Below are 15,736 nucleotides of genomic sequence, written 5' to 3' on the forward strand. Positions count from 1 at the left end.
TGATAAAGGAGGCAGTTGACGACCTCTGGGTCTCTGCAGAGCCAATGACAAGGCACCTTCTCCCTCAGATTCCCTTTTCCGATCCTCTTGTCCACCATCCGCTCCTCTCCACCCTGACTCACGGCTTAACCTGCCTCCCCGGAGCACTTCTTGTCTCGCCCGCTGTTCTCCCCATTTTTCAGCAGAAGCCTGGCCTCCCCGGTTTACCAGGCTGAGCTCGGCCCTCTGCTAGCCTCCATGAATTGTCCCTTCAAATTGTCCGAATTCTCTCTGGGTCACTGCCAAGCCCAGGAGCAGGTGAGAATAAACCGCTCCGGTGGGCAAAGTAATGCACCTGCAGTTTCTCTCTGGGCGCCTCACTGGGGGGTCATCGGAGATGAACCAACACCTACAACCAGGGTGCGTTGGTGCATTTCACAAACCCAGAGAGTAGCTTTGGCGCAACATACACATAAAAAAGGTCTGACCGGAGCCTTTTGTGGTTCCTCCAACCACGGGCACCAGGAGCCTCTGCGCCCCTTCCCTACCCCCTCCCTGCACCCCTGGCCCGCTATCCCCCACCAGCTGCATTTCAAGCTGGGCGGGAGATCTGGCCCGGTCCCGAGGGAAGCGCGCAGCTTTTGCCGTAGAACTGTCTCTCCAGCCCATTCCAAACCTGTTACCCTCCCTGACCATTCTGGTCAACCGGGCCCTACCGCTCCCTCGGCTCCCACTGTCCTCCCCACACCACGGCGCGCGCCAGGGTCCGCAGCCAGGAGCGTCCGCCCTGCCGTCCAGGGATTCACTACAAGCTCGCCTCCTTTTCCATGTTCTAATCCGCGGGCTCCGCGCCCCCTCCACCACCCAACACAGGGAGTGGGCACAGAAGAGGGGCTCCAGAGAACCTGTCAACTGACGCTAGGCACACGCCCCTCGGCCACCTTCTCAACCCTCCCCTTCAAAACCAAACAAAAACGGCAAACAGGAAACGCTCGTCTTTTAAAAATTACTCTATTATTATCAAATAGAACCACAGTATCCAAAAGGTAATTATAAAGTTCTATTCCCCAACTAAGTGGCCCTACACCGCCCCTCCGAGTGGCCGGCGGCCAAATCACTCCCCCCGTGCTGATTGGTTTCATCCATTTTATTGTCAAGGAAATTAACAGCCCGAAGGGGGTTCCCCAGGTCCCCGCACTCCCCACCCGCCCCCCCCCCGGGGCCCCCGGTAAACACGGTAAACACGGCAGCAAGCGACCTGGTCTCACTACCCCCGTGTCCTTGGGAGGAGGGACGAAGGGAGGGAGGGGGGCTCACGGCAAGGGGGCTGGGGGCGCCCCGCCCCCGCCCGCCCGGCTCGGGCCTCGCGGCGGCGGCGGCCGGGCAGGTGTCCGGGGCGGGCCGGGCCGCGCAGCTGGCGGCGCACCTGGCCGGGCGGCGCGGCGGCGGGCGCGCTCACTCGCCCGTGTGGGTCCGCAGGTGGTACTTGAGCGACTGCTTGTAGCGGAAGCACTTGGCGCAGTGCGTGCAGGGGTAGGGCCGCTCGCCCGTGTGCGCGCGCTGGTGCTCCAGCAGGTGGTGCTTCTGCGTGAAGCGCTTGCCGCACTCGGCGCAGTGGTAGGGCCGCTCGCCCGTGTGGATGCGCCGGTGCTCGAGCAGGTGGTGCTTGCGGATGAAGCTCTTGCCGCACTCGGGGCAGGCGTGCGGGCGCTCGCGCGAGTGCACGCGGCAGTGGTTGGTGAGCTTGGACTTCTCGCTGAAGCTCTTCTCGCACTCAGGGCACTTGAAGGGCCGCTCGCCCGTGTGAGTCCGCTGGTGGCGCAGCAGGTGCGACGGGCGGCTGAAGCTCTTGCCGCACAGGCTGCAGATGAAGGAGACCTCGTGCTTGCCCGCGTGCACGCGCTGGTGGATCACCAGGCTGATGTGCAGGCGGAAGCTCTTCTTGCACTCGGGGCACGTGTAGGGCCGCTCGCCCGTGTGCGTGATCTGGTGCTTGGTCAGGCTCGACTTGTGGCTGAAGCTGCTGTCGCACTCGGGGCACTTGTAGGGCTTGGGGCCGCCGCCGCCGCTGCCCGAGCTGGGCGACTTGGGGCGCGGCTTGAGCGTGTGCTTGGGGGCGAAGCCGGGCCCGCGCTCGGGGGACGCGTAGCCGCCGCGGACGCGGTGGATGCGCTGGTGCAGCGTGAGCTGCTGCTTGTGGCGGAAGCTGATCTCGCACTCGGCGCACTCGTACGGCCCCTCCTTGATGTGGTTGCGCTGGTGGATGATGAGGTTGATCTTCAGCCGGAAGCTCTTGCCGCACTCCATGCAGGTGAAGGGCCGCTCGCCGCGCCGGTTCCGCTGCTGCTGGCTCGAGGAGCCGCGGTTGTCGCCCGGGTGCCGCTCCCCGTGCGTCGGCGGCGCCAGCCTCTTCACGGCCGGCTTGCCCAGCTGCAGCGGCGGGGGGCTCTCCTCGCCCTCGGGGGACAGCTCCCCGGGCAGCGGGGTCTGGTACATGCCGGCCTCGTAGCGCCCCGACAGCTGCCCGAGGGCCTGCAGGTGCTGCGGCAGCTCGTCCTCCTCCTCCTCTTCCTCCTCCTCCTCCTGCTCCTCGGTTTTGATCACGATCCCCTCTGCTCCAGGGACAGGGAGAGAGACGGAGAGAGGTCAGCTGTCGCCCGGGGCCTCCGCCCTGGGCGCCGGCGGGTGAGGTGGCTTCACCCTCGCCCACACACACTGCCTGTGTCTCACCGGCCCCGGTGCCTTCTTCTGGGAAAACGCTCCTTTCCACTCCCTGCCGCCCCGCGGCCCCCACCTCCACGGGGTTGGGTGTCTGACCCAGGCGGGCCTCGGGGTTGGGTCAGGAAGGAGCCCAGGCCCCCAGTGGCCCGTGGGAGCCCTCTCTGGGAATTCTGTGCAGAGGGAGCAGGAACGGGGCGGCCCGGCGCCCATCTCCCCAAGCTGCTAGCGGGCAGTACTCAGCAGGAACGAAGGAACCCAGCATGCGGAGCCCCCCGGGGAACCACTACGTCCCGGGTGCCTGAAGCTGGCATGCTGGTGGACCTATGGATTCCTATCGTGGGCCAATAACCACGCCTTCCGGTTTTCACTTAGGCTGCTTGTGGAGGTGGGTTTCTACCATCTGTATGGAAAGGGCCTTGACTCATCAGGCTGTCACTGTTTTCTGGCTCCCAGGTCTCCTTCTTTCCTGAGCGCACCTCTGGGCTTCCCTCAAGTGCCTTTACTCGCCTTCCTCCAGCAACTGCTCCCTCCTCTCCATGCCTCCAAATCACCCGGGTCACACAACACCCACCTCCAATCCTGTCTTTGCCCTAAAACCTTCCTTGACCTGCCCAAGCTGCAGCCCTCAAGCGCCCCTGGGCGCACAGCACAAGCTGGTGCGCCTCCCCAGGACTTGGGGACCTCAGGCTTCTCACGTGGCACCGCGCACGCACAGGTGGGGGACTCACCTGCGGTGGCTCTACCGACCCTGAAGCTGGGGTCGGGGGGTCTCCTCTGCCTCTCCCCCACGCTCTGCTGCGGGGGGTGTTCTGCGAACTCCCGGACTGGACGATGTGCTCCTCCACCCCGCCCTCCACCCTCTAGGCTGGCCCTTTAGGGCCCAACTTGTTAGCTGTTCTGCGTGGTGTTCTATAGTGTTCCCCGAGCACCTAAGTCCTAGAGGAAAGGAGTGGCCTCTGACTCCTGTTTGCATTTTCTCAGATGCCTAGTACTTACTTGGCAACCCCCTAAACACTGATAATTGGTGTCACACACTGTGTGACATGAGAAAGGCACTCACCTTTCTAGGCCCACCTGTGAGGCGGACGCGGCAATAGTTGGCATTTGCAGGATTCTTAAAAGCAAACAAACGAGAACTTTTTCAAGTTCTCGCCTGACAACTGGTGTCTTTTTATTCACTATCTCTTAGAGGGTAAGTCGAGCAACACAGACGTGGGGCATCCACCCCAGAGATACCAAGTGACAGTTCCAAATAAAGTGCAGTCAGACTTTTCAGAGCTTGCAACTTAGGGACCACCTAGTCGGTCTCCTCAGCTGACAGGGAAACAAGCTGGCAGCATGCGCGAGCTGGCCAAGGTCTTGGCCACAAATTCGTTAGTGACCGCCGGGCCACGGCCCGTTCTACTCCTCTGAACCCAGGACATGGCAGGACATAAGTGTGCCAGTCCCCGCTCAGGCTGGACAACAGATTCTCAGTAGCAAGGGGCCCAGAACATCCTCAGAACAGGATGCTTAAAAGATCAGGAAGGAGGAGGCAGCTTCAGAGGTCGGTAATTAGCTGTCCCTGTGCTTATCCTGAAAATGAGGGTTGTTTCTGAAAGACCCAGGGAAACTATGGGCTCCTTGGGACATTTAAATTCTCCTTGAGGGGCGCCTGGGTGGCTCAGTCGGTTAAGCGTCCGACTTCGGCTCAGGCCATGATCTCACGGTTTGTGGGTTCGAGCCCTGCGTTGGGCTCTGTGCTGACAGCTCAGAGCCTGGAGCCTGCTTCGGATTCTGTGTCTCCCTCTCTCTCTGCCCCTCCCCTGCTTGTGCTCTGTCTCTCTCTCAACAATGAATAAACGTTAAAGAGAAAAAAAAACTCTCCTTGAGCATCAAAGTTTTTGTTTTTGTTTTTTCAGTGAAATGAGAATGAAACAGCCCTAAAACCCAGGACTCCAAATCCCACCAAGTGCCATTCAATAATTTCCTAAGGTTCCCAGTAGAATTAACGGGAGTGCCCAGAGGGGACTCTGGCCTTTCTATTGTAAGGCTTTGCTGTGGCGCATCCTCAGAGTTTGCCCTGCGTCTTTCACTGTTTTCCAGAGACAGCATATGGCATATTAGAAGGATTTCTGGAATATCATGCAGTTCTTTAAAAACAAGGAGTTAGATCCACATCTTTTGCCTAAGAAAGATGTCCGTGCTATTTTATGACGTGCAAAAAAGGCAAACTGCAAAGGAATCATCTACAAAGTGAACAATTTTTTTTAAAGCATCAGCATAATACTTTAAAAAACCTATTAAATGAAAAATGGATGTGGACACATTTCTCAGTACAAACAGCATATAAACTGATAGGATAGCTAATGACTCTTTTGCACATAAACAAACGTCTAAACAAAAACCAGAACCTAAGTGTATTCCTTAAAAATTCGGTAGAACTCACTTAATTCCTACCTCCCACAGTAGTTGCAGAATGTGGGAAAAAAGAGCAGAAGCTTCCCAGTTCAGTTGGTAAGTAGAAGATCATTTTATTTCCCAAACTAGACGAGGGTGGCTGAAGAAAGGTTCAGGCTGATTTGCTTTATGAATAGAGCTGAGAACTGCTGAACAAAACAGTAGCTAACTAAGCCTAATGGTGCGTTTTAGAAATACACCATGATGACAAGATGGGGATTTTCTCAGGACTGCCCGGACCGTTCAGCATCAATCAGCCACAAAAGATGTCCTGAGCTCAGGCTGCTGAGGGCGACACTTCCTCACTGTTCTTGAACTCCCGAGGAGCAAGAACTCCCAAGTGTGCAGAAGGGTGACCCAGAGGTTTCACGATCAAACACAAGTGATGGCTCGATTCTACCGGGAAGGGACCGCTTAGTCCGGCATTTTAAAAAGCATGCGTTGTGGGGCGCCTGGGTGGTGCAGTCGGTTAAGCGTCCGACTTCAGCCAGGTCACGATCTCGCGGTCCGTGAGTTCGAGCCCCGCGTCAGGCTCTGGGCTGATGGCTCGGAGCCTGGAGCCTGCTTCCGATTCTGTGTCTCCCTCTCTCTCTGCCCCTCCCCCGTTCATGCTCTGTCTCTCTCTGTCCCCAAAATAAATAAACGTTGAAAAAAAAATTAAAAAAAAAATAAAAAGCATGCGTTGTGGGGGTTGAGATCTCCGGGTCACTGAGGCTTCCAGAGTGACCTAAGAACCATCAAGGACACACCGGGAGACGGAAATTCTAGCTTGGCCCCAGTGTCGTGACCTTGGGCAATTGCTCTGACCTTCTCTGCCTGTAGAAGGAGGGGAGCTGGAGGGAGATGATCTCTGAGGTCCCTTTGGGTCCTCATCTGACCTAGTCTTTGGCTGTTAATACCTTCTGCCCAGGCCAGAGACCGATTCTTACAAATCCTGAGGCAGGACACCTGCACCTGAGACCACGCCGGGGGACGTCGCACCTATCCACCGGTCACTGCCACGTGACCTTTCGGAGAGAAACTCCAACTTTCCCACGAGGCAGGGGCCTGCCCGCGGGCCTGATGGCAGCCGCTCCCCACGCCTGGACCCCCTCCAACTGACCTGCGCAGTTTCTCTGCTGCACCAGCATCTGTTTGAGCTCGCTGAACTCGCTGGAGCCTTCGGTGGACTCTTCCAGCGTGTTGTCCTGTTCTTGCATGTCCAAGTCTGGCTGCTCCGCACACGGGTCGCCCAGCTCGGAGTCCTGAAAGCCATGCTCCTCCACCTGTCCCATCAGGGGCTCCGGCGTCTCCAAACTTTCTGAGCCCTCGTCGTTGGTCTGCACCTCGATCTTAATCACGATCCCGTCGTGTGCTGGGAGGGCGGGGAGGGGTGGGGGACGGGGGTGGGGGAGGGAAACAAAAGAACCCAGAACATGGTCATTGCACGGCCAAGGTTTCTGCAGCCTAGATTTTACATTTCAAGAATTCTGATTTTAGAGACCGTGAGGAAATACAAGGTTGAGTGAGCAGACAGAATTTTCTGGACATCTTTTTTTTTTTTTTAATTTTTTTTTTCAACGTTTATTTATTTTTGGGACAGAGAGAGACAGAGCATGAACGGGGGAGGGGCAGAGAGAGAGGGAGACACAGAATCGGAAAGAGGCTCCAGGCTCTGAGCCATCAGCCCAGAGCCTGACGCGGGGCTCGAACTCACGGACCGCGAGATCGTGACCTGGCTGAAGTCGGACGTTTAACCGACTGCGCCACCCAGGCGCCCCTTCTGGACATCTTGTACGAACTGGAGTAAAGTTAAATAGATGCAGAGTTTGTGTTCCACGACCCCTAGTTTTTAAAATAGTATTGCCAGGGTTTAAAAAGAGATCTTAATTCCCTTTCCCGGGTCAGGCCAGCCAAAGTCGACAGTTTCTCTCCCTTACAGTCAAGGTGAATAACGAAAAGGCCAACCATCTCCTCACCCTGCACACCCTTCCAGCCCATGCCCCAGGAGTCCGGCACGGACAGACCAGAGCCCCCCGAGTCCCCCCACCACCCCGGCCCACAGTTAACAAGCACGAGCACATGTACATTTGGAGCTCTTGGGTTTGTTTTTAGTTAAACAGCATCTGATTACACACATTGCCCTTTTTTTTCAACTTGCCGGTAGGCCTGCAGGTGATTTCAAATGTCAACACACACACACACACACACACACACGGGCATCATGTTGCCTAAGTGGGATCTCGCACATACTCTTTTAGTGCACAGATTTTTCTCTTTTGATTTGCCCTTCCCTTTCCCTCAATTCCCCTGTCGCAGCTTATGGCCTCCCCGGCAACTCCTGTAGTTAACCTAGTATTTTTCTCTATGCTTCTGTGGTTATTTACTGCAACAAGCTGATGCGTATCTGTTTTTATTTTCTGGCCATTATTGGTTTAAAAAAAAAAAAAAGAAAATTGCCATATACCTCCTCTTCCCTCTCAGGTATCCTGTAGAAATTCCTGCGCGGCAATTTCTGCACAGCTAATGCACTCCTCCTAAGTGCTGCGTGTGTGTGCAACCACTCCCTTCCCGCAGGAACATTCACTTTTTTGTTTCTGGTCTTTTTGCGTGATCAACTGTGCTGCAATCACATGTTGATTTACATGGCCGCCTATCAACTAGGGATTTTATTTCCGTGAGAGCCCCAGGAGCGGGGGCCGCGGAGTCAAAGGTGTCGTTATTTTTAATCTGGTAGAAGTCGTCAGGCTCCTTTTGAGCCAGGCTGTGACAATTCGTATTTCTACCTGCATGAGAACATCCTCTTCCCCACACCCCTGCCAGTGACAGACACCTAAAATTTTCCTCACTCAGATGGGGGTAAATTGACAATTTACTGATACTCTCCTGACTCGGGTGATCTGAGTATTTCTTTTACTTATTGGCCTTTTCTAGTTGATTCTGCATGAACCGGGTTCTGTTTTTGTCAATCAGTAAGGGTCCTTTGGTTCCTGTGCTAAAGATAACCCGTCTTCCCTTAGAAGCATTTCAGACACTCCCAAATCTAACGTTTGTCTGTTGACTCTGTGCCACCTCTTATCAGACCGCTTTCTTCACGTTTTCACGTGGTCACCCATGTCCCTCTTTCTTTCATGGCTTCTGGGTTTTCTGTCTTAGTTAAGAGGGTCTCCTCCGCCCCTGGATGGTTCATCTGGTCTCCTGGATTTTATTTCAAGGTTTTTATGGTTTTATTGTTTACATTTAGGTCTTTGCTCCATCTGAAATTTATTTTGTGTAGAGTGTGAGGTAGGGATTCAGTCTTACTTTCTTCCATCCGGCATCAACTCCCTCACGGTTGAAAATCATTTTGCTAATTAAGGAACTTATAAATGTATAATACCAGGGCACCTGGGTGGCTCAGTCGGTTAAGCGTCCGACTTTGGCTCAGGTCATGATCTCACTTTGTGAGTTCGAGCCCTGCATCGGGCTCTGTGCTGACAGCTCAGAGCCTGGAGCCTGTTTCAGATTCTGTGTCTCCTTCTCTCTCTCTGACCCTCCCCCATTCATGCTCTGTCTCTGTCTCTCTCTGTCTCAAAAGTAAATAAACATTAAAAAAAAATTTAAATGTATAATGCCTAAACATATTCATTCCTTCATTCGTTCATTCATTTATTCATTCATTCAGTGCATATTTACTGAGCACCAACTATGGGCGATGGGGTGTTTGAATGGCTTGGGATACATCAGTGAGCATAGCAGAGCTTCTCCCCTCCCTCACACATCTCACCTCAGGCAATAAACATAATTAATAAATTATATGGTAAGCTAGAGGGTGATAAGTGTTGTGGGAAGAGAAAAGAAACCAGGAAACTCGTAAACAAAGCCAACGGTCCCTGCCCCTGTGAAGCCTCCTGGCTGTTGACCGCGGGCACTGGTGATCCCCAAGCTCAAAGCTGGGGAAAGCGGAGCCACCGAGTGCACCTCCTAGCAGCTGATGCCACGGGACCCAAAGTTGCGTTCTTCCCGATGCCCGGCAACCCTTTAATCCTCTTCCACGCAGCCAACCTGTCTCCTGTCAGCCGTGGGGAGTAGCGGCAACATAAGGCAGCTCTGATGGTCCCCGACGCCCTGTCCGCAGCCTTAAACACGGACGTGCCTACCTCCCCCCCAACAACCAAGTCTCCAGAACACTTTCATCCTATTCTCTGTCTCACAAAGAAGATGGAGTCACACACGCTCACGTCGGTGCCTTGCTCCTGCTCTAGCTCAGTCATCCTGCTTCCTCCCCTTTCCTCTCCCACTGGGGGAGGGAGGGGACAGTGGCCCCTCTGCTCTTTCCCTTAACCCTGCCAGTTTCCAGTGTTCACGGGGCCACCGGCCACCGCGCTCCACCAGCAGGGCCCGCTTCTCTCTGCAATCTTGGTCTCTGTGCTAGGGTCACAGGCACGACCGTGACTCCGGCACCAAGGGAAGATCTTCCCTGACTTCACAAACACCTGAAAACATTTTGCTTGCCTCCTCCTTAAAGTAGTCTTTAAAAAAATTTTTTTTAACGTTTATTTATTTTTGAGAGACACACACACACACACACACACACACACACACACACACACACAGAGTGCGGGCGGGGGAGGGGCAGAGAGGGAGACCCAGAATCCAAAGCGGGCTCCAGGCTCCGAGCTGTCAGCACAGAGCCCGACACGGGGCTCGAACTCACAAACCGCGAGATCATGACCTGAGCAGAAGTCACACACCTAGACGACTGAGCCACCCAGGCGCCCCCTTAAAGTAGTCTTTAAAAACTAGGTACCCCTTTGCACTTTTTTTTGAATAAACATTATCAAATGCTTCAGTAACTGCAAAAGATGTCATTTTTGGAGTACTGTAAATATTGATGTTTTAAAATAAACTTTTCCGACACTTTTTAATGTCACCAGTGGCATCTAAGGACCGCAACAATTTTAAACCCGCTATTATTCACTTAAAAAATACACAAACAAGTTCTTCTTTGATACTTGCAATTTTTGTATCATCCCTTTGCACCCTGAACTTCTATTTCCATTCCCACTTTACCCACAGAATTTTATCCTAATAGAATATATTTTTATGCTTAGAAGACTTTCACAGGTCTCCTCGTCTACCATTCTGCCACAAAAATGTGTATGTAAATTGAAAGATTAATCTTGCTTCCATTTCTAGTAACCACAGGGCTACTTGTTGTCTTCCTGGCTTAAGTTATCCTTAGTTATTATTACTATAGAATGATACACAGTGGTTATTCAAGATAGAAAACAAAAAATGTATTAGAAACGTCTCTTAGAAGGATGGGAGGAATTTTTTTTTTTTTACCAATTGGTTTGCTTATCTGAGAATGAATATTCTTTTTTTTTATAATTTTTTTTAACATTTATTTATTATTGAGAGACAGACACAGAGTGTGAGCAGGGGAGGGGTAGAGAGAGGGGGAGACAGAATCTGAAGTAGACTCCAGGCTCCGAGATGTCAGCACAGAGCCCGATGCGGGGCTCGAACCCACAAACTGCGAGATCATGACCTGAGCCAAAGTCGGTCACTTAACCAACTGAGCCACCCAGGCGCTCCCTGAGAATGAATATTCTTATTGCTTGATTGAGACACAGTTCAGAATCAAATATATTCCTAATTTTCATTTTCATAAATACAAGCATTGGGAAAGCTCATTTACAAAGATACATGGATGGGCTGGCGGGAGCTTTGTTACGGAATCATCACTTGATTCTTTGAATTTGTCTGAATTATAATGCTATGAAAGCACACATGGTTAACATACCATCAAAAACTGTTTCTAATGACCTATTAGCTGACAACTTAATTAGGTTCTCTTTCAATTTTGTTGAAAGCAAAGTATTGCAAATGATCTAACTTGCGAAAGAATTTGCCATATGGGTCCCAACGCGATGCACTTGCGGCCATGTATCCCTGCGTTCTGGGTTGTCTCTGTGACCCACGGGGCTTTTTATACCTCAGAGAAATGCTCCCTCCTAAGATGGGGACAGGGGGGCGGTTTGTGGGATTTGAGACCTCACTCTGCCAAACCTCCTACCATGCTCTCAGCTGAATGTAACTGTACTCCTCTCTATGGCGTTTCTTTCTTTTTCCCTCAAAATGTGCCATGTTTATACATTTTCATGCTTCCCTTCCATTTGTTAGACAGTAAGGAAGCCAGCTGTCTCCCATCAAAAAGACTTCCCCACCCCAAACAACTTTTGAAACAGTATTGACAACCAAATTGCATTTATAAGAAGTAATATGTGGGGTGCATGGGTGGCTCAGTAGGTTAAGCATCCGACTTCGGCTCAGGTCATGATCTCAAGGTTCGTGAGTTCAAGTGCCACGTCAGGCTCTGTGCTGACAGCTCAGAGCCTGGAGCCTGCTTCGGATTCTGCGTCTCCCTCTCTCTCTGCCCGTCCCTCACTCGCACTCTGTCTCTCTCAAAAATAAATATACATTATAGGCAGTAATTTGTTCTCCCATTAAAAAAAAATAAATAAAGACACATCCCTTGTAGGACTATAGTTTATGACCAATGGCAGAACAGTAAGGAAAAGTTTTAAATAAATGGAGTGGGAACAAATGAATGAATGAATGAATGAATGAATGGAGTGGAGACAACTGGCTTCCCAACAAGACAAGCATCTCGACATCAAAATAAATCACTGATGAAACAAGACTTTAGACACAATGAAATCACACTAGTATTAGAAGAAGAAAGCACAGCCTCTTCCCTTTCCTTTTTTCTTTCTTTATACAACTGTGAGGTGTGGAAGAGGCTCTACCCCACGCCCTCTGGGACTTCAGATACTCCTTCTGGAGGCCGTCTGGCCAGCCACACCAAACGTGAAATGTGCCCAACACATACCCACTCTCATTTTTAGCTGTAACTTGTTTTGGAAAGAATTTCTCTAGTTTTGCCTGGACATTGTTTGGTGATGAGGGACTTCTTTAATTTGTGCTTGGTTTGTGATCTCTGTAAGTACAATTCTTCCTAAGAACCCCTGCAAGATGGGAAAAAAAATACTATCCTACAAATGGTTTCCAAATGTATGGTGGGTCTGTGAGCACCACATTTAATAGTTAGTGAAGCTGAAATAATGTTATATTTGCAGACACTTAGTTAAAATGTGTCATTATGTATATTCTGCGATTTTTTGTTTTCTGGAGCAAAAAAAAATAGTTTATTTCAGATTTCAAATAGTTTTAGAGGCTTTTGAAAGCTCATAGGCCCAAGACCTGTGATCATGTTTACTAAATAAAAGGGGCTGAGTAAGTATTTCTACACATAATGTGAAACCCAGTCACCATAAAGAAAATAATGGGTAAATCTGAATACGCAGAAACTTAAAACTGATAAATTTGGGGGCGCCTGGGTGGCTCGGTCGGTTAAGCGTCCGACTTCGGCTCAGGTCATGATCTCACGGTCCGTGGGTTCGAGCCCTGCGTCGGGCTCTGTGCTGACAGCTCAGAGCCTGGAGCCTGTTTCAGATTCTATGTCTCCCTCTCTCTGTGACCCTCCCCCATTCATGCTCTGTCTCTCTCTGTCTCAAAAATAAATAAACGTTAAAAAAAATGATAAATTGGAACACACAACAATTTAAAACAGCCATACCCACCCCCACACAAATACTATATACAAAGGTAAACCATATATTTATATACATAATAAGACCTAATACCCTTAACATTTAAAAAGCTTTCACAAATCAATAAAAAGATGAATAATCCCAAAGGACAATAAGCAGAAGATAATTCATAAGACAAGACATCCTGGTGATCAATAAAGGTAGGAAAATAGGCTCGACACTGCTCTTACAGAAGTCAAATGAAAGCACCAAAATATTGTCTTTTCTAGCCATCACTTTGGGCAAATAATAAAAAGATAAATAATACCTAATATCGGCTTCAGTGTGGGGAAAACAGGTAGTCACATGGTTGTGTATAAAACCGAAGGTGTATAAATTGGCACAATTGTTTTGAGGGACTTTTTTTTTTTTTAATGTTTATTTTTGAGAGTGCGTGCGCAAGAGACAGAGTGCGAGTGGGGAAGGGGCAGAGAGAGAGGGAGACACAGAACCCAAAGCAGGCTCCAGGCTCCGAGCTGTCAGCACAGAGCCTGATGCGGGGCTTGAACCCCCAAACTGTGAGATCATGACCTGAGCTGAAGTTGGACGCTCAACTGACGGGGCCACACAGGCACCCCAGTTTTGAGGGACATTTTTAAAGTATGTATCAATTTTTTTTAATTTATTTTTTTAAATGTTTTTATTTATTTTTGAGACAGAGAGAGACAGAGCTCCGAGCTGTCAGCACAGAGCCCGATGCGGGGCTCGAACTCACAGACTGTGAGATCATAACCTGAGCTGAAGTCAGATGCTCAACCGACTGAGCCACCCAGGCGCCCCAGTATGTATCAAATTTTTTAATGGGTCTACCCTTCTATCCACAAAGTCTACTTCTAAACAACTTTCTGACAAGTGCATAAGATTTACTTACAAAGGATCTTTAGTGAAGCACTGAAACTTGTAAACACTCTAAATGTACATCAGTGGGAGTTCATTTAAATAAGTTATGAGATCAATACATAGAATACTATAGTCTGCTACTAAAAAAAGATTTGTATGTTCTTACATGCAAAGAAGTCAAAGAGATGCAATTGAAAAAAGCGAGTTCCCAATGTACGTACTGCTATATATATTTTTTACAATGAGAAGGTATTTATGTCTTATATAATTAAAGTTGTGTATGTGTTATGTGCACATAAATTAGAAGGAATAAACTGTTGTCTTGCGAGAGAGAACTGTGTGGGACTTTCGCTTTCTCTGCATTCGTTTTTTGAATTGCGCTGATGAAACTTCAGAGTTTTACTGGAAAGTAAAAACGAGTGTTGCCACGTTAACCTTCCCTATCAGCTCAAAGCAAAGCAATGATGGTCAACACTAGCTTTCTAACCTTCTTATAGCTGCACTTTCTGTTAGACTTTAAAAGTTTTTGGCATATTAATTTTTAAAATCTTAGGGGCGCCTCGGTGGCTCAGTCAGTTGAGCGTCTGACTTTGGCTCAGTTCATGATCTCACACTTCGTGGGTTCGAGCCCCATGTCCGGCTCTGTACTGACAGCGTGGAACCTGGAGCTGCTTCGGATTCTGTGTCTCCCTCTCTCTCTGCCTCTCCTTTGCTCGTGCGTGCTCTCTCTCTCAAAGATAAATAAAAGGTTAAAAAAAAAAATCTTAAAAAAAAAATTTATATATGTACCCAGGCTAAGGGTTAGTTTTTCAAAATGTGTTTTTAAAGAGCTCTCCCTCACTCCCAACCACTATTTCCTGCTCCCCAGAGGCAACTCCAGCTGATTCCTTTGTCATTCCCCTTCCTAACTCTAAGGAATAGACATCTATTGATACTCCTTGAGTTTTCAATTTAAACATCACCTATTGACTTCCAAGAGCTGAACATGAAGACCATCCCTCCGCATCCAGGCAAACCTTTTCCAAATCCCTCATCCTTCCAATTTAGGTTGCAACTCTGGATGGATTAATTTCAGGTGTTCACATGACTCGAAGACATAAATGTTATGTAAAATCGAATGTGTAGTATATACCACAGTTACTTGTCTGTCTGCGAACGTTTTTGCTTTCCCTGGAGTTGATCATTTTTTTCCCTTGGCTTAGCTTACTGTTTTCATGAAGTGGGCTCTAAACTCCCCAACCTCCTCTGTAACGGTCTCTTCAAAACATTCAGATATAATGGGCATTTCTTACTTTCATCTACTTGAAGAAAAATTTTCTAGAACCTTCTGATGTGCTCCAGTCTGGACTGGTTGCCTCCAGGTGCACAGCTGTCTTCTTGGGATCCCCCTTCGGCAGCACCCCAGGGATTTGCCTCGCCTCGCTCATGTTGGAGCTCCTAACACCTCTTGCTCGGCTTACGTCCTCATTTCAGCAAAGCGCCTCCCCCACTTTGAGAGAGGGTGTGCACAGGAGACCTTGAAAACGTCTCGATTTCATTTCTCACATTAATTAGAAGGGTCTGGCTGATATAAATCCCTAGAATCGTTGGAAAATATTTTCCAGTTTTAAAAAAATGTTTACTTATTTTTGAGAGAGAGACAGAGCGTGAGCAGGGGAGGAGCAGAGAGAGGGAGACACAGAATCTGAAGCAGGCTCCAGGCTCTGGGCTGTCGGCACAGAGCCCGACGCGGGGCTTGAACTCATAAACCGCGAGATCATGACCTGAGCCAAAGCCGGACGCTCAACCGACTGAGCCACCCAGGTGCCCCAAAACATAGTTTTTTAAATTTCTCTGCATGGTCCATGTTTCTTTGGAATCTATTTTTTCTGCTTTCTTTTCCTTTGGCCTCTGTATATTAGAGGCTTTCCCCAAGTGTCTGTGGTTCTTGGTTTTCTATTTATAAGTAGAATACTCAAAAGAGATTTAAAGTTTGGTGTATTTAGGTAGGGCTTGCTAGTGATGGGTTTCCCAACAGGATGACTTCACGGAGTCATTTCACTGGGAAATACCTTGGGCTGGTCCCAAAAGTCTCCGGACAAGACTCTTCGAATACACTGCCCTGAGGTCTCGTCCTGGATGTCAGCATCATTTTGGAGTCC

At 49.8% G+C, this 15,736-nt stretch overlaps 1 protein-coding gene across 2 annotated transcripts in view; it reads right to left on the reverse strand.

Annotated features, from left to right (window-relative positions):
• Window positions 1-1,374: 1,374 nt before the first annotated feature.
• The window catches only part of ZNF777 (zinc finger protein 777), a 28,416-nt gene continuing 14,054 nt past the window's right edge, over window positions 1,375-15,736 (reverse strand). For both annotated transcript variants that reach the window (XM_047096650.1, XM_047096649.1), the window contains exons 5-6: window positions 6,242-6,493; window positions 1,375-2,591 (exon numbers count right to left, since the gene is read on the reverse strand). In XM_047096650.1, the coding sequence (XP_046952606.1) occupies window positions 1,435-2,591; window positions 6,242-6,493 (1,409 nt within the window). In that variant the 3' untranslated portion in view covers window positions 1,375-1,434. The remainder of the gene's footprint in view (window positions 2,592-6,241; window positions 6,494-15,736) is intronic.

Source organism: Lynx rufus, unplaced genomic scaffold (assembly GCF_022079265.1).
Source record: "Lynx rufus isolate CCGP_SWC_20201006 ecotype Redwood Valley unplaced genomic scaffold, mLynRuf1.p SCAF_4, whole genome shotgun sequence".
Classification (NCBI taxonomy): domain Eukaryota; kingdom Metazoa; phylum Chordata; class Mammalia; order Carnivora; family Felidae; genus Lynx; species Lynx rufus.